Raw genomic sequence first — 24,319 nt, 5'->3', positions numbered from 1 at the left:
GCGCCATCTACGCCAGCTCCATCCGGAAGCAGCCGACGATGTGCAGGAATTGGTCTGTCAATTTGAGAAAGTGCTAGCACGAAACTGTCATTGAGGTACGTAACATCAACCCAAATTTTTGGATTTGTACAAAGAAACCTTCAAATATCTATTTTACCGACAATCCTGATTTGCGGAGGTTAATAACTAGTTTCATTGTCACTAAAGAGGTGCTGTTAATAAAATTATGAATTGCCCAAAATCCGAAAGTACATTTATATAAGTATCACATTAAGTACTGAATTTAACAAAATAATCAAATTAATGTAACCCGCTACTACAAACATACGCGGTGGAAGCGCGGGGTGGGGCGGGGGTGGGGGCGTTAAAATCACAACAGAGGATAAAGCAATAATTGCCGTGTGTATTTGCTTTTTTAGTACAAAAAACACCTTGTTTTAGGCCCAAATAGTGTAAAATTGCGCGCACTGGCCCACAAAATGGCAAAACACATCAGACATGATTTGCAGAGCATTTTGCAGTTATCGAGATGAACCATTCCCAATTCCCAAAAATCAATTCATATTGTCAAAGAGCCCATTAGATTGGGGGTTATTATTCTGGTTACAAATTCTTTGTTTCAGTTGTTGCAAACAATGCATATACAATAGTCATATTTAGGCATTTATTTAGAAATTTTCAAATGCAGCATTGAACTTATCATCTTACCACATCTCACACCAGCAGCATCTTGACTGGCATTACAGTAAGTATTAATAGGTCCACTTTCTGCTGAGACAACATCAAATTCTTCACTTTGATTGTCTATATCTAATGTAAAGCTATCCTGGGGAAATAGATCCGAAACGTTGAGTGCCATGACTTGTTCAGGAACAGATGCATCAGCTGAGTTAATCCTGACCATAAATATAAAACAATAATAAATATGACCATGATGAGCTATTATTAAAAGCTGATTAACATGATTCAAGCTAATTAAGACTATGGTGGCTGGGAATGCTCTACATGTATATGTACTAAAGAAATTTAAATATTACACTCTAGCTCAAATCTGAAAGTATCAGAAATGAAACGTATACGCTTGTGCAGACGATTTCTTTATTTTATATCATGATGAAAAAAGTCTCACTACTTCAGTTCTCTTAAGGTTGGTCTTAACCCTGGAATTATAGAAACTTTTGGACCTCATAACTGCTAAATTGTTGGTCTAAAGTATATAAAAGTTTTCAAAATATAAACACAGATTTTATTATATTACACTACACAATGTTTCATGGCGATCTTTAGGTGAATGAATGAGGACCTTTCTAAATCAAAACTCCGTAACCTGGTAACAAAATACAATACGCACACGCAACGCACGCCAGCGGTGTACATCGCGCCAAACACATCTAGCGCAAGTTTCACGCACCAACAATTTAGCATTTATGAGGCCCAAAACTTTCCATAATTCCAGGGTTACGACCACCCTTAAGTGTCCATGATCAAAAATGTTTCCTACAATATCAGGGTACACTTATATGAAATATCTTTTGTGTGTGTGCGTTTGTAAATGGGTGTAGGGGTGGGGTGTGTGTGTTTTGTCACATTCACACTGTGGAGTCTGCTAACAACCGTGGAGCTCCACAGTTGAAGATAACCTCAAAAATAGGGTTTTTTGAGCCATAGAGGGGGGTATACCACCTGTCATTTTCTGATTAAAGCAACTTCCACAGTATGGCGGTTGCTGTGAGATTTGTGTAAAAAAATCTCCCCAGTTTGAATGTGGGTGTGTGAATCTCCCCAGTTGGAAAACACACACACCTCCACACTTGGCAGCATCTACAAGAGGGGGTGTGTGTGTGGATGATAATGAGAACTAAACCAGATGTGTCACATCTGAAACTGTCAAAGGTTTTTTACACATTCATGAACCTTAATATTTCTCCTTCCATCGAAGTAAACATAGATTTTGAGCTGCAGTTTTGACGATGTTAACAACAACACAAACAATAACAAGCAATTCAGCAAACAATCCTAACCACATTTCATTTCAATCAAGTTCTGTTAAACTAACCTGAGCACTTTGATCCCAACGTCTACAATTAATAGTTCACTCGATTCACTTTGCTGCCTTTTACATAACGTGCTAACTGTGATATTGCATATCGAATCATTTTCAGATTCACAAGCAGACTGAAAAAGCAATGAATAGTGATCACAAAATTATATATCTATAGTTTGATCGCAATCGGCGGGAATTGTTAGGCTTTTGCCACTACGCCGAAAAGTAGAACCATGTTAAGAGTGATATAGTTGACCTTTCTGGTCTATATTGTGCGTGTTGAAAGAAAATAGACAACGTATAGGACTTACATGAATAATATGTGATGCTTCTGGCGAGATATCACAAGACAATTCTCGAAATACACAATTTAAATATTAATCCGCGATGTTATAAGGCCCGCCGATTACGAGCTGATCAAACTATAGTTAAATACATTGTATTTGTGCTTCTGTGGAACCATATCATCCAACCAATCAATTTGCACAGTAATGTTGTAGATATTTATATTAATAGCATACTTGGTTGCAAATCTATGAGCTTTCAATGCCGGTAATATAGTGAGATTTTTAAAGCCCCCTAACTTTGCCCGTCTCTCTTGCAGTTGCCGACTTTGGACTGCTTTGATTGGTTCAACAACATGAATTTTTTTTATCCACATGAGGGGTCGTTTCATGACAATAATCAATGAATTTCTTCAATACATCGTGTTAATAGCAGGGCGATTGTTACGCCTCTTACGTTTCCAACCGTATTTTGTAACAGTGTCGTACCTGGCGAAATTCCATGCACAAATAATGTATAGCTATTTAAAACAGGCCACATATTAGATTAAATTTGTTTGTACAAACCTTAGTCATGTTTCCAGCGCTATCCTTAAAGGCAAACCCTAGGCGCATCTTTGCATTGTTTTCACATGGATTCTTTCTCTTTCCTTTTATCATAAATTTGTGAGATTTATCCACATCGATTTTATAGTTGGTTTCCACTACAAAGAATATAATCAAAAGAAGTCGACTTAATATTTTTTGAGTAGTTTATGTGCAAGTTTACCTAAATACCTTTTCCCTAATGATTGTGTAATAGATATTACAATATACAAAACAGTTTCATCAACTTATATGATATATTGTTGTTCGTTAGTACCGTGTGGGCCAAAAAGAACCAAAGCGATTTTCAACCCTCTGACGTACCACTACCGCGATTTTGTTACTTAAACTTCTTTTTCTCTCACTTTTCACCACATATTCGTAGAAAGATATATAATTTGAGTATGTAATAATATTGAGAATTGCTGCTCTAAACTCTGTGAAATTACCCTTTAAAATTGGGTAAAGTTCTTTTTGGACCACTCTGTATAAAATGGGCTATTAGGGACGTAGCTCCGGTATGTGGCTAAAGGGCAAGGTTATTTGCACAAATATTACTAAATATGTCATAATTAAGATGAACTTCGGCCTTAAATGGTGTCTCATAATGAAATGAACCCAAACAATATTTTTTTTTTTTCGTTTGGACAGACAAAAAATCGATCGTTTAATGTGTCATGACTATATATAAATTGGTCGCCTCCTCCAACACTGCCGATGTCCGAGCACGTACCCCCTATATAATGGCGTGTCTTGTCTCAAGGTACGAGTATTACACCATTAGTGTGTTTGCGCGGTTACGGACAATTCGCCCTTCTATTCACGTGTATACGGCCCGCCCGATTAGGTTGGCGCGTGAAGACGAGACATATATAGCTACGCCCCTAGGGACTAAACTTTTTCTATAACAAACTAGAACGTATCTTATGTAGATGTTAATATTTAATAGCAAATTACCTGATGCGCATCCCTGTGGCTTCGAGAGTGGGTCCTGTCTTAGTGACTTTGAATAGGGGTCCTTACTGCCTTTACCATGTTCAATTCCTTGCTTTGTACAAATAAGATTCAAAGGTGTTCTGCTCAGTGCGACTGTTCCATCTGCACAAATTATATCACAGCTTTTGCAGCCTCTTGTTTCCCCGGTTATTGCACACTGTAACGTCGCGTTTGGTGGATTACTGTTCAATGTTGGGCAGCTACACTCCGACGCTATGACAAACCAATAATATGTACGAGTTACACGATCTTATCTACGTTCTGCTATTGTTACTGAGTTTTCAACAAAAACGTAATTTTTAGGTCAAAACTGTGTCACGTTTCTTGATCTTGGCGAACATTGTGGCAAAAGCGGGGAAAGTTTAATATTATTTTACCCCGGACAAACAACAATGTTTTATCCCAAATACGGTTTTTGTAGACTATCTCTGACACAATAGGTCGTAGATAGCACAAATTATATCCTTCATTAATAGATTCTTGTTCATTGATTGGTTAAAAGTGTGTCACGTGATCAAAAATAAAAACACTATTCTGGAACGAAGTGGAAAAAGTACTATTTACGTCCGTAAATAGTACCTCCAAGCCGTAAATAGTACTTCTGGATATTTACTATTTACGGATAGCAGCATACCCACGTCGCAGTCCATAAAGCATAAAAATAACATTGAACGTCGACATTGACAATGAGAATATTTTATCACTGCCGTAAAACGACAACACAAAGATGGCGAAATTATGAGTGGCTGCTAGTGCTACTGCCGAAGAAGATTCACGATTTCAGCTGTTTAATTTGAACTTTCTTACCAGTTCTAGCGCAGGAATATTTACTGAATTCAGACCAACACAGTCAGATTAAGAGCGACACTGACATGGTAAGCTTAAAAACAAATACTGACAGTGCGAGACAAGTCTCGGACCGCCATGCATGCATGAAAGCCATGGATGAGATGCATGAGATTTATATGTAAATCTATGAATGAAGGCACAGTGGAATGTAGATACAACTTGAACAAATAAACACTGACAATGAGTATTCAAGCTTAAAAAACCACTCACATTACAGTGCGAGTCCTTGAACCGCCTAAACCGGCCTACCGTGCATAGGCCCTACCTATGCCTATCTTGAAGCATGGCGGAGTTTTCATGTAATCTTTTAACCAATCAATGAACAAAAAATCTATGAATGAAGGATATAAAACAAATATATACTGCCTTCATTCGAGGTTGTGGTTAAAACTATGGTCCCTCGCTGAGATCAATAGTACTATTTTCCTTCGGGGCTGCGCCCCTCAGGAAAATAGTACTATTGATATCACCTCGGGCCAATAGTTTTAACCAGAACCTCTCATGGCAGTATATATTTGGGTTTATCAACTTAACAATAGGATATTATCTAAAGAACGTGCATTTAGGGGAAATGGTATTTCCAAAAATATATAGTTTCATAATTATACTGTGAACTTTGAATTTTGGAAATATTGAAGTCGGAAAATGGTCCATGTTTTTTGCCCTTAACAGACAAGAATTGGTAGATTGGAATATTTGAATAGGTTTCCTCAATACCGTAATTATTATATTATTTTTTGTAATTATTATATTATTTTTTGTAAGTACCTATTTTATGTACATCTACTACGTTTGTAATACCGAAAGGTTAATGGTTATTATTTTCAATTGAATTATAGCAGCAATCTTACAATTAGTTGCCCTGAAGACGTAAACACATTGAGCAGTGTTTCCAGCCGCATCTTTAGCTGTGTATGTTACTGTTGCTGGATCCCAGGAATGGCTAAGGATAAACCTGTCAGCACTGTCCGTATCATTGGTTATCTCTATGACGTCCACATTGTCTGTAAAATGTGGACGAACCCAGCGGTACAAAACTGGGAGTGTTTGACTCACAAATTCGATTGGTTCGTTTGGACAAAGCACTGGTTTCGGAGGTTGGGTATCTGAAAATAATGTGAGTACATGGTGAACGACAATTAGTGCTTTACTAAAAAGCATCTTGATAGTTAGAGAATAAAGGTATTGGTTTTAGCCACTGGAGTGCATCTATCGTCCCATATAACACGGGCGACATCATTATTTTAAGTAAAACAACGAGGCGAAGCCGAGTTGTTTTACGCCAAAAATAATGATGTCGCCCGTGTTATATGAGACGATAGATGCACGACAGCGGCTAAAAACAATACCTTTATGCTCATTCTTAAATACTTCAATTCAAATAGAAATATCATTAGTAATTTTAATCAAATTAAATCCTAAATTTTACAAGGAACTAGCTAGGGCTTAAAATCGATCAGTCCCGTTGTTGCTATGCGCCTCCGATTGGTTCAAATAGCGAGTACGCGTATCGCGTTGATGCACACGCGCCGACCCGTGTGATATCGTGTCATACCACACGGGTAAGAACCAATGAGATTGCAGGAACGATCTCAAGTGTTTAATAACATATTTGATAACACTTTTCGCACTGATGACTCTTCGAACTATTGGACTATTCCCGAAAATATAGATGTAGAGTATTGGCCTATCCAATTTGGGCAAACGGGGAAGTTGGTAAAACGTTAAAGCCTTGAAAAAAATATGCATTACCTAACACATCTACTGTAAACCTGCAGTAAGCCCTTTGTCCAGCTTCGTTTTGTGCCACATATTCCATCTGATGTCTCCCATATTCTAGGTCAACAGGGGTGTAAGACCATCCGAATGAAAAATCGGAACTTGCTGTCCTTCTATTGCTGCCGTAGGTATCGTCCAGGTAACACTTGCACTGCTTGCTTCTTCAGGAAGAGTTACTATGAAACTTCCAGGACAGTTAATATTTGGAGCTCTATTGTCTATTCCATATAAAATGATATACAATAGATACAGTTCGGAGGTTAATCAATATTCTTTGTTATGCAATACGCATATTGCATTGTGGGAAGGAATTTCGGCACAAAATGACTTCCGGTAGAGAAACCCTAAATCCGCATATTAACATGCTTTTATCATTTTATATGAAATCCGCGTATTGTGTGAAGATCCAATGTTTCATCATGTGAAATCATAACAGCCTTTATAAAGGATATATATTAGGGCGAGCCGGATGGCAGGAGCCACATTTTTTGCAGTTTATCGCTTGATAGTATTAATACGTTTTGGGCATATCCCCCTCCCGAGAAAAATCATGTACATGGGGCGAAATGACACCTCTTTAAATGATCTAACGCATACCATTCCGCTTGTCATGCTTGTGTGTCAGCTTTATTTGTCTCCATATTAAAATGCAAACAGTGCTAGTTCATGCTCCTCTCCAAATAAATTTGGTATGTATGCATGCAACGAAGTGACAGGATGACAGTGATCGGTTGCCACGAGGGAGGTACCAGGATCGATTTCCGTCAGCGCCCGATTGTTTGTATTTGTTTTTGCTTCTATTCATTGTACGGAAAATTATTTATTTTCGTGTGCTGGGAACTATATCTTTTGCCGTTTTCTTGCATGGTAGCGAATAATAAAAGCCAAAAATGTACCTCGGAAAATTAGTGCGATCAATTTGCGGGCAGACAGGCAGGCAGCAATAAATTTCCAGCAGACATTGTTGCCAGCGTGCCGTCTGGTTCGCTTTTTATACTGGCTGTTGCCGCATTGAACTAGGCATGACCTGCTATGGAGCAACCTGGTGGAAACACAGCCTGGCGTTAAAGGGGACCAAAGAGATATGGTGCTCACATATCCCTCCACCCCACACCCACCTCAAAAGTATCAAAATAAATTTGGTGTCATTTGAAAGCTTATCTTTACATCCATTCAAAAATCTCAAAGAGTAAAGAATAAACATTTTTGGACCTTTGTGGGAACGTTCACATTTTACATATTCTGAGTAAACATGGTAAATGGGTAAAACCAACCTTGGCAAGCAGCATTTGTTAAGTCTTGACTCCATTGACCAACAGTTCCATCTTGTAAACAATCAACAAATGTGGTATTTTCAGTGAGCTTAAATCCAGAATTACATCCGATATAGCACCGGCTTCCGACACCAAGAGGCTCACTTAAACAAAATATGTACCCGTTGGCTAATTCTCCTAACGCATCACAGAGTATCGCTGAAAGATAATCAACATTTCAGAAGCGTTATATCATTATTGGAAATAAAATGCAAATAAAATCTTCCACAGATACAGAGTAGAACTTTTGTTTCAACAGCCAGCATGTTAATGTGTTTCTTGTCTAGCATGTTTAGTTTCCTTATTTCTGATTTTATAATATGTATTATTATTATTCCGATTAAGGTAGTGCATTAATTGGGCAACCGCAGACAAGTTTAGGCCAAAAAAATGTGTCAGCGTCCCGTTATTTATTTAACTACAGTTTTATAAGCCGCCCTTGCTCGTAAGTCCAACAAAATCCAAAATACCCATTTTGTTACGAAAGATGTCTTATTTCTATCTGACACTTTTGTTTCTAATTTTGCAAAAACCGACTGCGATATCGGGCCAGAAAGTCCATTATTGTAATAGTGCCGTTATGGTATATGGTAAGTAACAACTGGAGTGCTTCTGGGTGATGTGTTGGCGCAATTGCTGTTCATTATCCTGGTAGACAGTCCCTTCTGAAGAAATCAACTTCTGGAATTGACGCTGGAATTCTTACCTACCCACATCGGTCAAGCAGGTATCCTGCTAGGATGCTGAATGACCTGGATTTTGCTAATGATATTGCCGTTGGAATCTTCTATAGCCCTGGCCCAGTCACAGCTTACTAGGACTGCAGCAGCAAATCATCAGCGCACCTAAGACAGAATATATGACTGCAAACTGTAATGCCCAGCCAGCACTTGAAGTCTATGGTAGTACCATCAACCATGTCACAGACTTCAAGTACTTGGGTTCCAAGATAGGCTATAGTATATTGGAGACCTAAAAGGAAGAAAAGCACCAGCCTTGGCAGCTTTCTGGAAACTGGGACGCTTTTGGAGAAGCGAGTAATGGGTAATCACCAAGGACATGGAAAACAAAATCAATGCCTTTGCAACATCTTGATACGGAGTCATGTTAAACATCAAGCGTGTGGATGGGATTCCATCTACAATCTGACCAACACCACTCCACTGGTTGCCAGTCAAGATTCATCAACTCAATTTTTCGGCCATTATACTGCGTCTTGGAGACGACGAGTCTGTGAAAGAATATGCCCTTTATATTCCAGCATATGGGAAGAGGAAACGGGGACGGCCGCGCACACTGTACTTAGAATATGTCCAGCACCTCCTGGGAGATGCTGAAAGGATGCTGCAGCCGAACGAAATTATTTCGCTTGCCTAAGATCGCAATAGTTGGAGAAAGCTTGTAGTCGCCTGCACCACAGCCGACTGATTATGATGATGATGTCCAAATCAAAAGTTGCACTTGATGATACTGACAATGGGCATTTAACAACACATAGAGTGTGCGTTAATGAATACATGCAATAAATTTACGTGTCGTGATATTCATATTGCCAATCTCAAAAAATCTCTTGAACGATAACTGGTTTTCTGGTCCGATATCACCGTCGTTTTTTGCTCAAATGTTACAAAATAATTAGTTATTAGAAGACATCTTCCGAAACAAAATGAATTGCAAATGTTTGTTTTGTTGTACGACTTACGACCAATGGCGGCTTATAAAACTTTATAAACATCTCAAAATAAGTAACCCCCCCCCCCCTTAAATCATGCCCATTATTCAAAAAAGGACTATCGTGTTACAAATCTGCAAAATGCGTTTGGAGGAGAATTTATTTCTGTGCATTTTGACACCTCATTTGATAGGACAGCCCAGAAAACAATAAAACATATAATGTAGTGAGGTCCAGATTTGAAAGTTGCACTTACCTACAATACAAAAACACTCAGATATCATTACACAGATTTCCTTCCATTATACTGAATACAAAATCAATACAATTTACTGCAACTTTCAAATCTTGGGTTACATTGATTTAAATGTACGCTGCACGACGTCAATATCTAGTCAATTGCTACAAATGTAGTGTCAAAATGCGCAGAAATAAATTCTGCTTCCAACGAATTTTACAGATTTGTAATACAATCGCCCGTTTTCAATAATGGTCATTATTAAGAGAGGTCATGATGCAGTCATGTCTACAGTAGAATTCATCTCGACCTTTGCAGGACTTAACCCCATTAAAGGCTATTAAACCAAGATAACACTCATTGAAACAGCTCAACTGATTAGGCCAAGTAAAAATAAAAACATGTTTCTCGTCCGGGTTTTTAAAAATTAGGAGAATGAGGGGCTTTTTATTTTTTATTTTTTATTGGAAAACGACGCTAAATACCTGTATTTGGCAACATGTTTCAGGTACTCGACATACAGATTGATATCTGCTAAAAGGAGGAGGCCCTTTTTATTTTATTGTTTTGAGAGGTAGACCCTCTAGTGATCACAAAACTCTTCTTAAATGATGTATTATGCATTTACAAAACCGTAAAATAAGTTTCAACTTCTGAAACATCTTTTTCTACAAGTTATAACTGAAAGTTTACAAAATAAAAAGAAATTTGAAAAATCTTCAAAAAATGAGGAGGGCGCGGACGAGAAACATGTTTGTTTTTTTACTCGGCCTTAAATCGGATCTTCTCTGGTTGTGCACAAGTGTCTGTTTTCATGTGCGATATCACAATAAAGCTGGTATTATAGCTTCAGTTGGGTAACCGATTATACAGGAAACGAAAGGAAACAATGGTATGTGTACCTTTGTTCACGAAATGAGACAATGGTATGCTTTTTGTAAACCAGCATTCTTGAAAATGAGCAACATAATGATTGTTGACTTAACACGGTTTGGAAATAATTTCTTCATATTTTTGGTGTTATCTGTCGTTTACATATCCTTCCTAAAACACAAAAGTACGACCCTCTCCAAACACCTAAATTAGCTAAAATTTAGGACATGTTACAAAACTATATTGTCTAGAATTTTAGAAGATTTTAATATTGGCCGGTTATTTTTCACACAGCGACGTTAACTAGGCAATGTACTATTACCTATAACATTAACTAAACCACTAAAGTACGAATATTTCCAAACATCTAAATTAGCTAAAAATTAATTTAGGACATGTTAAAAAAATATATTTTCTAAAACTTTAGAAGAGTACTTTTAATATTGGCAGGTTTTTTTTCACACAGCGACGTTAACTAGTCATATCCCCATACTTTTAACGTAGGGCTATTTGTAGAGGTCACGCGTCAATGGGAAAGAGCACTGTGTATTGTGTATAGGAAAACGGACAGTAACTGCAGTATGTTTATTTAAGAGAGGTTAGTTACTTTTTTTTATGTTTAGTTACTTTCTGTGGTAGGTTATGTAATGTAGTAGAAAGCGGAATATACAGAAATAATAACACGCTACAGTGGCGTACCCATATCAAGGTCGAAATACCGGGATAAATGTTACAAAAAATTATGTTTCAGACCAATATTAAGTTTGTTTTTGGACCATTTTAGCATTAAAATTGCCTTTTTAGTGTGCTTTGAGCACATTTATTCCGGGTAAAGTAACAATGTGACCGAATATATAGGGACATTTTGGAATTTTCTCCCTTTGGAATTTTCTCCCTTTGAAATTTGCTCGGTACGCCACTACATTTTTGTCCCTCCTCGGCAGTGAAAATATTTATTTTATTTATACCTTCACAACTTGGTACCATATTATTCCAATTCCCGTCATTTCCACATTGCAAATGAGATTCACCAATCACCCTATACCCTTCGTCACACTGATATATAACATCGGTACAGTTTGAGCTTACAATAAATCCAAATTGAGGTGCGGCTGGGGGCTCTCCGGCGGAGTCTCCGCAATCAAAACCTTACAAACCAAAGACAAAAATATTTATTGAAGAAAGAATAGTCCAAGTTGTTGCCCTTTCAGTTGTTGCAGCAATATAAAAGGTAACCAAATGAAAGAATAATCTTGTGGATTAACGATCAAAGAAAAAAATATAAAACATAAATACATGACAATTACCATGTAGAGGTACATCTAAACCTATTCAGCATAATGCACATTTTACTCTACGGTTGCAGTCACGATCTTTGCAAATGACAGCTTTTTGACAGCAAATCGAATTATGTAACATCCCGTTTTAATGTCTTTAGAGTAGACTAGGTATTGTTGGTCAAAGCAGCCAAAAAAAAATCAATTTTCATTATCAAAATCGCTATGGAATGATCAATGCAAATTTTGCTAAAGCTCACTACCATTCACAATATACTATGAACTACCAAATCGAAACAGTTTCAAATAGTTGCTAGCCTTTTAAAATACACAATTACTAATATATCTATATTTATTTATGCAGTTGAGCACTCTCTGACTATCTATGCTAGTACAGGAATACAGACCGCCACTGGAATACATGTAGTTTGGCTGATCATGGAATGTAAATTCTCCCATTCCAAGGGGATGCTTGTCCAGCCAAATATTCGCCATCGTGTTATCTGACGATTGCCTTTCCGACTTCTATTCCGGGAGGTCTAAAATTAAACACGCACTCCCTTCTTGGAATTGAGCACTCTTTAATATTTAAAAGGTAGTCTCAATATGACTTAATGTTGTTATAACGCTCCTGTAATGCAGTTGAGCACTCTATATCTATGATAGTACAGGCCGGCTCTGTAATATTTTGGCTGTTGACACCATGGACCAAGGGAATGGTTGTGCTGCCAAATTTCCTCCATCGTGTCGTTTGACGATCGTTTTCTATTCTAGAGGGTCTTAAAGGAGGATTTCGTGATCCTAGCATCCTCTTTTATGACATTTTTCAGTACATATCCACGAAAAAGCCTATTCCCAAAATTTCAGTTGATTCCGATTTTGCGTTTGCGAGTTATGCATGATTATGTGTATTACACTGCTCCATAGACAATGCGTTGTAATTTCGTTCTGGTGCACCAGAACGAAATTCAAATTTCACGATATCTTTGCAAAACGAATTAATTTGCAAGAAATATTTTGTACATAAACATTATGTAGCCAGAGGTTTCCAGTGATATAAAAATCTCAACTTTTTTTTAGAAAATTGGGGGGATGAGGCTGTGGATCACGAAATGCCCCTTTTAACTTTGAATTTTTATATTTATCTATTTATAATGATTAAGAGTTTTTGTCTGTGATTTACGCCCCTCCCAGTCAATAATATGGTTTTCTTTAGAAATGTGGTCAGTAATGGTGGACTTATTAGAGAGGTTGCGATTTCCAAACGTAGACATCGGACGTACGTTGATCTATTCAAAACCACTCTCCTGTATCGAAGCGAGGTCACGTATTTAGCTATTTTTGAAGATATTCCACGTGCGAAATCGACGTATATACATCGTTGAAAATGCACAAAATTTGTCCATTTCACAATATGTTAAAGACAGTCAAGGATAATGAACATACGAAGGATAGTCTAATTATTATTATGATCCTTTTTGTTTGTAACAAATCATTATAATAAAGGTACAGCGATGTGTTAAAAATGGACTAAATTTAAACGCAATATTCATATGCAGAGATTGTCTATTGAAATGTGTGTGATACTTTGCGTATAAAAAATTACCTTGCGATTTGACATTTTGGACTCAACGTAGCATTAAAACGTACGTTCCACCATGGTTCCACGTGGAAATAGGCTGATTTTACCTCGAGTCTAGGTAAAGGAAACGTAGAGAACGAGTGTTTCTCTACGAATGTTATAGTCAAAATATCATGTGTTTTTGTACAGCTGAGGGGTGGTGCAATAACTTTGTGTATCCCCGAGGTGGTGAAGTATTATAGAGGGTGGGGGTGGGGTCAAAGATTGGTTGACAGGTCAAAGGGGGGGGGAAGCATTTTTTTGCAGGTCGAAAGGTGGGTGGGGGAGGGCAAGGAAAGTTTGGCTCAGATATTTTAGGAACATTAGGAACACGTTCAAATATGCACAATTCCTGATCGGTTATTTATTTATTTATTTATTTATTTATTTATTTATTTATTTATTTATTTATTTATTTATTTATTTACACACAAATTCAAAGTATAGACCTCTGGCAAGGCAACGGTTCACTCGCACCTATAAGATTAGTATTTTTGAAAAGAGCTGTATTGTATTCAATCTATGTTTGCAGACATACACAGGTGATTAGTGCAATCTGCTTGTGTTGGTATGGTTGGGCGATCTATTCAAACATTGTATTCATCTATTGCGATTATTACGTCACTTCTTAACTTATAGAGGCCCTGCATTCTTTTATTGATTGGCTCCAAACAAAGGATTTGAACCGGTGTCCTTCACCGTAGTTATGGCGGAGTACAGTTCAACAAAAGCATGATTGCAATCTACCACGACATTTCGGCTCACACACATAAGAAATGCACTACGATAAAATAGGGATTTTCAACATATAAGAATCCAAACAATCAAGTACCAACATGCACAGTTTTGTCCTTATATCACTTTTGGGTTTATAACAAAATGTTTTCAAGCCTCTATCGTGATTGGCATGTGTCTACGTTTGGAAAATCGCAATCTCTCTATTTTGTTCAAATCAAATACACCAGGAAGATCCACGAAGCAATATGGATTCGCAGATGTCATTCCCTGCTATCGAAAGCTAAAAAATGTGAATTTAAATCTTTGGATTTGTCTATCAGATCTTTAAAACAAGAGGTAAACTGACAAATATAAATAAATTATCAATTTCCACCTACCTCGAACATCAATTGACACCGTGCATTGATCTATGTTGCCGACAGCATCCCAAGCTGTAAACACTCTCTGGTGTATCCCGACGTCCAGTATTTCCGCAAACGGATTCGGTATCACTGTTACTGGTTGAGAATCGTCAGTTGGCATCGCAAGCTCAAACGATACGATCACTTCATTATCGCAGGGAGTTGGAATATTTTCCACTCTTTCATAGGGACAAGGGGGCTGAAACTGTGGTGGCGTATCATCAACACCTAAATAAGATTATTATAGAAAACTATAATGTAATCAATGATTTCTGTCAACAAGAATAAGCCCAATCGGCATTGTAACTTCCGATTTTTGAGAGCAGTTTTGGGACACGTTGACGTTTGACATATCGGTGGGGAGGAAATTGCTGTAATTATCATTCATTCATACTATTTTTGTAATAATGTTATCATTAACATTTTATCAACTCTATCAAGTCACGACAACTGCCATTCCTGGGTCATATCCTGAGGATGCAGGAAGATGAACCATGCAGAAGATATGCTCTCTACACCACATTATATGGTAAAAGAAGGCAAAGAATTTCCTACTTGTCTTATATTACAAAATTACAATTAGTCAAATTCGATGAAAAATTTGTCAAACAGGGGATATAAATTTGTCATGCAAGGTAATTTGTCGGTTGACTATAATCACATCTATTCGACAAATTGTACAAACTACCAGACAAATCATTTTAATCGCGTGACGAATCAAAATTAGTGATCGACAAATTTTAATGATTGACAAATCTGCGTATACAATATGTATTGGTCATGACGAATCCAGTTCGTCAGGAGATGAAGAATTGACAAGTTAATACACGTATGACGAATCGTGCCGACAAACTTTGTTGAACACGACTAATTAAATTTTATAGCTGACAAGTTCCATTGACGAATTAGCTAGAAGCAACGGGTTTCCGAGCCTACGTGCAAGACACCGCGTCGCCATTACCAGCATACATGAGCATGCAGACGTGAATCCCGGTTCGTAAAATTCGTTGTCTGATCTACAGCTTGGACAGGTAAGAATTTGTTTTTTGCCATGTTTCAATTGTAATATTTTGCACAGTGACTTTTGTGCACTGTAAATGTGACAACTAAGGCTGGAATTTGGGGCCAAACCATGAAAACATTGACACGATGATTGATGTACGGCACCACACATGTACACCGTAATGCACTTAAGCTTACCGTGCACACAAGTCACTGTGCAAATTATTACAATTGAAACATGGCAAAAAACAAATTCTTACCTGTCCAAGGTATAGATCAGATGACGAATTTCACGAACCGGGATTCATGAATAATCGTCTGCATGCTCATGTATCATATGCTGGTAACGGCGTGGTGACAAATCACTGTCACCAATTTGTTAAGTGACAAATTAAACAAGCAAACATGACAAGTTATTTTTTCAGCACGACAAATTAATTTTCATGCATGACAAATTAATTTTCTTGCATGACAAATTATTTCAGAAATTTGTCGTTTTAGACACTTTTTGCATGACAAATCAAAAGTAGTCATACGGTGCATGTGCATGACAAATGATAGTTTGTCGTTTTAGATATGCCGTATGACAAATTTTATTTGTCAATTGACTAAAGTATATTTTCAGCGTATGTGCAAAAACTGTTGGGGGACTTCGACAATTTTTACTGGCAGATACCATTACCACCTTGGCTTCAAATCGCAGTACATGGAGAAACTTTGTAGTCGCCTGCTTCGCAGCCGAATGAAATAAAACTATCATTAATAATATTTTAAATAATAAATGTATAAACAAATTTTAATCGTGTTTTTTAAACAATTTTTATTCTTTTATATTTATAAAACATTTTTAATAATATTTTGTACGCACAAAGAACAATTTTCCCGATAGGTTACAGGTAAATATTGTCCTAAAACTGCACAAACGTTCCCACAATGCATTGCAAATTACAATGCCGATTTGGCTTATTCTCTAAGAAAAGTTGGAAATGAGGTTACACATCAAGTATCCCTTTGGTATATGTGGCACAATCTGATCCAACCTAGTCAAAGGTGGTAATAATAATATCCCAGCAAAACACAAAATGTTTAACAGAAAACGTGAAAAAGGGCTTATATAAAGGGTATAAAACGTTTTAATAACTTTCAAAAAACATTGTGAAACGAGATGCAAAATATTCTTACAAAATGTTAATTAAGCGTTGACGAAATATTTTGCAAAAAATGTTTGCCAAAATATTTTACAATAACATTTTGATAACATTTCTCAAATTTTATTGCCGTGGTTTTTTGTATAGAATGTTTTCATAACCTTTATATAACCCGACATCTAAATAATATTAAAATGTTTTGCCCCCAAACACTTTTATAACATGTTCGTAAAGTTTTAAAAACATTTTGTGTTTTATGGGTTGTTCATCACTGTTGTCAGTTTTTGTATTAATGAAGACAAGAATTCAATAGGTTTAATTGCTAAGAAATAACTTAGGAGACTATGAGTATGTGTGGCATAGACTGCTGTCCTCATTCGTCACCTGTCTGGATTGACGACTGAGAAAACTACGTGAAAAAAAGCGACGGATTCTGGTTGCACCGAGAGCTACAGAGCGCGATTTAGTCGCAACGGCGCGGTACACCGCGCCGCTAGCCCGTCGCGCTATGTCTTCTAACCAAAGTCGCGAGAGAATATTTTCATAAGTCCGACACGCTATCAACTATAGGTTATTCAGTGGTCACTACGAAGCATAACACAAGTACATAATTGCAGTGTAGACATGTGATGGAGTTATTCTATATTTGATGTAGTTAGAAGGTAAAATTCAAGATGCAAAATGCCCGGGCAACATGTATATTAATATATACACTCCTCTAATATAATAATGAATATATTAGCATTTTTGAAAACATAGGATAATTTTTATGATGATAATATTATTGATAATTGTATATTACATCACTTGTTCCTTAAGTTGTAGACAAAATTTTAAATTTTCGCTATCACCCACAACTTGAGGGGAGGAGGAAAATGGAGGCTAAAATTTCGATTTTGAAGCCATTATTCAAACGTCACCACGGTCAAGGTCAAGTCACATATTGAGATGGGTTTGTGTATGTGACGTTTGTTTGGGTCTATACGTCACATTAGTGGGTATAAGATCTCCCGGCCCCCTCCTCACATATCGGAGGGTACTAGGGGTCATAATTGACCTTCCTTAATAGTGCAACGTAATGCATAAATGAATACTATATAATTATGTTCTGTACCATTTAACGATCACGATTAAGACCCATTCCCTCAGAGAAACGAGGAGGGGCCGGATGGTAATCTTTTGTACGGTTACATTTAATGACTTTCCCCACCCCCGGAGATACATTGAGGGTATCGTATACCCACTAATGAGACGTATAGACCCAAACACCCGTCACTTACACACACCCACCCTAATATGTGACTTGACCTTGACGTTTGAAAAATCACTTCAAAATCGTAATTTTGGCCTTCATTTTCCTCCCTCCGCTCACAATGTGGGTGATGGCTGATATACAGGGTGTATCAAAATGATTGGTACCGGGCTATGTGACATTTGCAAAAATATAAAATTGCTAAATAATATAGTTTTTGTACTATAAATAAAAAGTGGCATGTGTTATACTTAAGGATCTAATAATCTGAAGATAATAGGTTGATGCATCTGGGACCTTGGCATTTAAACGAAGATCGACGTCATCATGGTTTTACTTACAACACAAGATGAATAGGTTCACTGCGTGAACCATTTATTGCATACATGCTCTTCAATATCTCACCTCTGTTTACATAACATAAAATTGCTTTACACATGGTTTTAGAAAGATAGTTCCCGGGTTCCTGAAGTCCCTGCCATACGACTCTGGCAGTGTGAGGTGAAGCCCTATCTTGAATGAACTTAACACCTGGTATGGATCCATTCTTTAACTGCCCATATCAAATTTTGAAATATTGCAAGTTATAGCATGTTTGCATGGGATATTCCTTGCTCTTAGAAACTGTCTTCTTAATCGTCTCTGCACTTCTCCACAGCTTCGTGTCAACTAATAATTCTTTACTATGAATGCACGCTGAAGTGTAGAATACTGTGGAGCCATTCCAACTTTTACCAGGTCTAACCCAACAGACACGGTCTACACTCTATAACCATTCTACCATCTTCTTAGTAATCTCAATGCATCTATACTACAATTTAACTTACCGCCCTAAAAGGTGTTGATACACAGACTTCTTTCACCCCACCTAAATTATTCAAGTCAATAATATTACTCTCAACAAATAAATATTGATTATAACATTTATATAATATTATGAATGAAGAAATAGGCAAGGAAATAATTTAACATTTCCATGATTTTCAACATATCATTCTTCAAGGAATTTGTAGTAAAATAGAGGTTTGAAAATGGTGCGCTACTGATCCAGCGTTACGATTACAAGTGTAAAAACACCTACTTCCCTTTAGAATCATGTAACTTCTGAACGGAATGTGCTATCTTTATGATCTAAAATTCTTAGAGAAGATAAAACTACTATAATTTCAAATATTTAAACAATTGACCCCAAACTGGTACAAAAAATAGTAAAACAAAATCGGAAAAAATGAGAAGTCATCGGTACCAATCATTTTGATACACCCTGTATGTAATGAGTGAATTTTGTCTGCAGCTTAGGGAACAAGTGATGTGATGAATGATCAAGCACAATTATCAATAATATTATCATCATGCATATCCTACGAAAATGCTGATATATTCATCTGATCCTTTAATTCTTTTGAGGAGCTAGTGTAGGTTAACAAAATCTTTGAATAATTTCACATTACTTACGTTGCACTATAACATTGAAGGTACACATAGCAGTATTACCCGATCCATCTGTGAATGTGTATGTTACCACAGTTGTACCAACATTGAATTCTGATCCCGGAGTATTCGACCTGCTACGAGTTGGTGTTATACCAGAGTCATCAGTAGCTGATGGTTCTATCCATTCGACTGTGGTACTGCTGGTTGCAATAATTTCTGTGCGGTCATTTGGGCAGTTCATGATTACAGGTGGACTAGTGTCAACACCTCCGGACGCTAAAAGTAAACAATAAGTAAACAATTACAGAATAATGCTAAAGTTACGTCAACTCGCTGTTGATGCTTATATTGTTATGTAACATAGGGGAGCTACTGGGACCAAAACTTAAATATTTCATCCAATGGTTTCTGAGTGACTCCAAAATATAGTTTAATGGATATGTCAGAAGTCTGGGAGAGGGTGGGTCTTGGTTGAGGTCCCATATTTATGCCAAGGTGTTGAGAAACATCCCACCGTCGCGTCCTTCATCATTTGGGTGGGTATCTATATCGCTACGGTGGGAACTTATTGTGTACATTTCCCGATAGCAAGTGCCGGCCACACAAATTCAACGGACTGCGAGGTAAAAAAAAAACCGCGCGCAGTGCGCCGTGTCATGTTGGCTCCCGATCACCTAGCATGCTGTGCGGATAAACTTACTGGAGACCATCACGATCTTCCGCTACGTGTTGTAGGGCTATTTATTGTCCAACCTAGTGGAGAGTCGTGTTCCGTTAAAAAAAGTGTGTCAGTATGATAACAGTCGATGTCTGTGCCGACGAAACTAAGTTGGACGTGGACAACTCATCTGCAAGGGGTACTGAAGTGACCTAAGTAGAACTGATTTTTTTTCCAAATGGCTCCTATGTCGAACTTAAAGTAGCAAAACTCAATTAAAGTAGGCCGAAATAGTATTAAAACTATTACTCGTATATTCGTCATTAATACACCATTGGGCATTACAGTCATGCAAAAATAGAAATTCGAGAAAAGTCGAGGGTGTCGCTGTGGAGCAAATCACACATTTATCTGGCTTTAATTTCAGAATCTTACTTAATTTCAACTTACGCATTACAACAACTTGGAACTGACACATAGCTGAATTGCTGGACATATCTCTGAATGTATATGTAACTGTGGTTGAACCGATATTGAGACAATCTCCTGGAACGTGGCTTCGCGTACGTGTTGGCGTTACACCAGAGTTATCGGTAGCTGTAGGCTCTGTCCAGAATGCAAGTCCACAGACGACTCCAGCGGGGGTAGATACGCTGAATACGATGCTGTTTATAGGACAGCCTGATATTACCGGTGCAATAGTGTCTCCGTCTCCAGATGCTACACATAGACAATTAAAGAATAAAGTATTTACCATAAAATCTTACACTAACCACACACAGAGTGTGCCTCCCATAACTTCTTAACCAAAAGTTTCTAAGTAATATCCTATTATTATTGAGCGGAACTTCATGTCATGCACCACCTGGAACGTATAAATATGACGTAAGACGAATAGCTAAATGCACTCAGTTTATACGTCACTAATTCAATGATACACATGTACGATAAATCGGTGAACACGGAATAAAACCGGGGATATCCGGATTATTATAAAAACTTACATTTTTCTGTAATTCACGGCATTTGAGTTAATAATTGGGCATTACAATGATGCAAAAAGTATAAATTCGAGGAACATATTTGAGGGCGTCGCTGTGGAGCAAATCACATATTATGGCTTTAAGATCGTTAAGTCCGTATACTTACTTGACACACTGATATTAAACACGCACTCAGCCCGATCCCCTGCGTCACTTGAAAATGTATAGGTAATCTCATTCACAGATGGTACCTCAAAAAACCTAGGTGGCGTATGGCTGGAAATTACGGACACAACGCCGCCATTGGTGTTGATTGCTGAAGGTTCCTCCCAGTCTGCCTGGTAGAAGGATGTTCCTTGCGGGGCAATCATGTTCATATCATTTGGACAATTGTTGACAATAATGTTTCCACCACCACCTGATGCTGAGAAAGACAAAAGCAAAGTGTCAAAAATGCTACATGCCTTTACCTTGCTCCTCTTAAGAGAACTTATTAGTTGATCTTGGCACTATTGTATTAGTGCTGGGTTACTACTGGTGCTCATCGTGTACCATAAAATGTTTAGTATGTCCTCCGTCATGGTAGGGCTGAATACATTGCGAATTCCAATTAAGAAATCTGCACAAATTTACTTTACTAACTACATTTTACTAACAATTTTAAACAACTAACCTGTAACAACCACATCAAATTGGCAGGTAGCAACGTTACCAGATGGATCAGAGAATCTGTATGTTACTACGGTTGTACCAACAGGGTAAGACGAACCTGGTGTATAAGACCTCCTGCGTACTGGTGTCACACCAGAATCATCAGAAGCTGTAGGTTCTATCCAAGTAGCTATGGCACTGGCTCTTCCAGTAGGTGCTGAGACTTGTACAGTATTAGGGCATCCGGTAACTACTGGTGGGATGTTATCACCAGCTGCTGTATGAAAGTGACGAAATTAAAATTAACATAATTAAAAAAGGGGGGGAATGCCTGCCAAGGCTTAATTAGCTGCACAATTAGTAGCTATTAGTTGCTTTGATGTTGAATCAAATGTCCCATAACAACTTTCCAAAGTGTCTTAACCAAGAAAAAATACAATACAACAGTACTTGTTGTTATGACATAATCAAAAGGTATACACAACTTACAGTAAGTACATACACTTACTTGATACTATCACCTGGAATATGCATGACTCGGTGTTGCCAGATCCATCACTGAATATATATATCACCGTATTTGCACCAACAGGGAATTCGGAGCCTGGTGTATGAGACCTTGAGCGAATTGGTGTTACACCAGAGTTATCAGTAGCTATAGGTTCTACCCATGTAGATGTGACAGTGTTGCTTCCAGCAGCTGCTGAGACTTTGATGGTACCAGGGCATCCAGTGATTACTGGTGGAGTTGTGTCTCCACCTGATTCACCTGTTAAAGGAAAGTATGACAATGACAGGTGTAATGTTAATGACAAACGACACCTACACAGTCAACTGATTTTCGGTCCCGGTTTCTGGTATTAAACCGAGCCACCAAATGATCAACAAACATACATTTGTCAATTTAATCATAATATGTTATGCTTATTTTCTAAAAACACTGCATAGGGAATATGAATTTCAAATAGGATTACCTGAATGGGTGACTCCATTTGAAATCTACATTCCCTGTGTGGGAGATGTCTTCCATCATGTCCACAGGGGGTGTATAAATTTCAACTCGAATAGCCCATTAAGGTGGTAATAATTATTAATTGCAACATACGTGTGACAGAAACAGTAAACGTGCAGGTTGCTTCATTTCCAAATGGATCCGAGAACCTGTAAATAATCTCCACAGGCCGATTCACTTCAAAGAATGATCCTGGGAAGTAGTTCTGGAAATCCAAGGCAGCTGTACCGGAGTCGTCAGTTGCCGTTGGTTCATCCCATTCCACCATTGCAAAGTTTCCATTCGGCAGGTTTCGTATGATGTCAGTTGGACAACCACTGATTGTTGGAGGTGATTCATCAGTTCCACCACCTGGGAAAGATGTTCAGGATTTGGAGATTAATCCTTGTCTAATACCAATGTATTTTTCTGGATTTTTATTTTGAACCCCCTATGCTGTTTTATTTCATACCAATGGATAGCTATGAGTCTGATCTATCCAGTGATACTAGAAATAAATACCCACAATATCACATAGAATATACTTTACAACCATCAATAGATATTAGACAACTCCAAATTGAACAAAATTCGGAATTTGATATTTGATTTCCAATATTTGAGTGCAAACACCGCTAGGTCGTTCTCCTTTCCAACTCGCCTTAATGCTCAGTGATGTTAAATTGCATTTAATCCCTTTACAGCTCTCCTAAACATGCTTAGTCCATGTAATGGTTCTTGAATTGTTTCCCTGTGGGGCACGAAAAGTTATGTCGTTTTGGCAACCTTGAGATCTCTGGTGGTTTATTATCTTCAATGTTGCTCGCTGTTGATGCAGTCTTATTCGCACAAAGGCAAAATTACAGTAAATGAGCAATATTGATCGACATAGCTTGACATCGGTCGAAATTAGCATAATGCATCCGCCCAATCAATCAATTGATTTTGATCAATCCAACAATCAATGCTTATCAATCAATCAATCATGCATTGATGCCAGTGACAAAGTAACTAAAAAGAAAAGTAAATGTTATGGATAACTTGATTCTGATGCAATAACACTCACGCGATACATCGACATCAAATTGGCAAGTCGCAATGTTACCAGATGCATCTGAGAATGTATATGTCACCGTGGTTATACCAACAGGGAAATCTGAGCCTGGAGCATGAGAACTGCTGCGTGTTGGTGTTACACCAGAGTTATCAGTGGCTCTTGGCTCCGTCCAAATGGCTGTGGCAGTGTTGCTTCCAGTAGATGCTGTGACTTGAATATCACGGTTAGGACAGCCTGTTATGACTGGTGGGATGCTATCTACTTTACCTGAATGGATAAAATACTAACATTGTAATGAATATGGATCAACAATAGAAATCTGACAACAGGCAAGGTAAGATGTCTATGCCAGATAAACTGGGTTTTTTTCTTGTTCAATGTGTGGTACAAAATGAGATGGAGGGGTTGCTAAAATACCAGGTCAAACGTCTTTACCCCATCCCTAAACTTCACCCTAACCCATAATCTAAACC

General features: G+C 37.7%; 1 protein-coding gene across 1 annotated transcript; it reads right to left on the bottom strand.

The window, feature by feature from the left end:
* Positions 1–2,064: 2,064 nt before the first annotated feature.
* LOC140167460 (hyalin-like) lies at positions 2,065–23,078 on the bottom strand. Its single transcript, XM_072190767.1, has 14 exons — positions 22,904–23,078; positions 22,307–22,567; positions 21,821–22,075; positions 21,314–21,571; positions 20,615–20,884; positions 19,528–19,782; positions 14,647–14,898; positions 11,602–11,781; positions 7,812–8,009; positions 6,511–6,755; positions 5,610–5,864; positions 3,871–4,122; positions 2,896–3,032; positions 2,065–2,175 (listed from the first exon to the last, which is right to left on the bottom strand). Exons 1-10 carry the CDS (start codon positions 23,076–23,078, stop codon positions 6,595–6,597), a joined length of 2,265 nt encoding a protein of 754 aa, XP_072046868.1. The 3' UTR covers positions 2,065–2,175; positions 2,896–3,032; positions 3,871–4,122; positions 5,610–5,864; positions 6,511–6,594.
* Between the last annotated feature and the right edge of the window lie 1,241 nt (positions 23,079–24,319).

Source organism: Amphiura filiformis, chromosome 13 (genome assembly GCF_039555335.1).
Source record: "Amphiura filiformis chromosome 13, Afil_fr2py, whole genome shotgun sequence".
NCBI lineage: Eukaryota > Metazoa > Echinodermata > Ophiuroidea > Amphilepidida > Amphiuridae > Amphiura > Amphiura filiformis.
The sequence above is the reverse complement of the archived record's forward strand: the minus strand, read 5'-3'. Positions and strand labels throughout refer to the sequence as shown.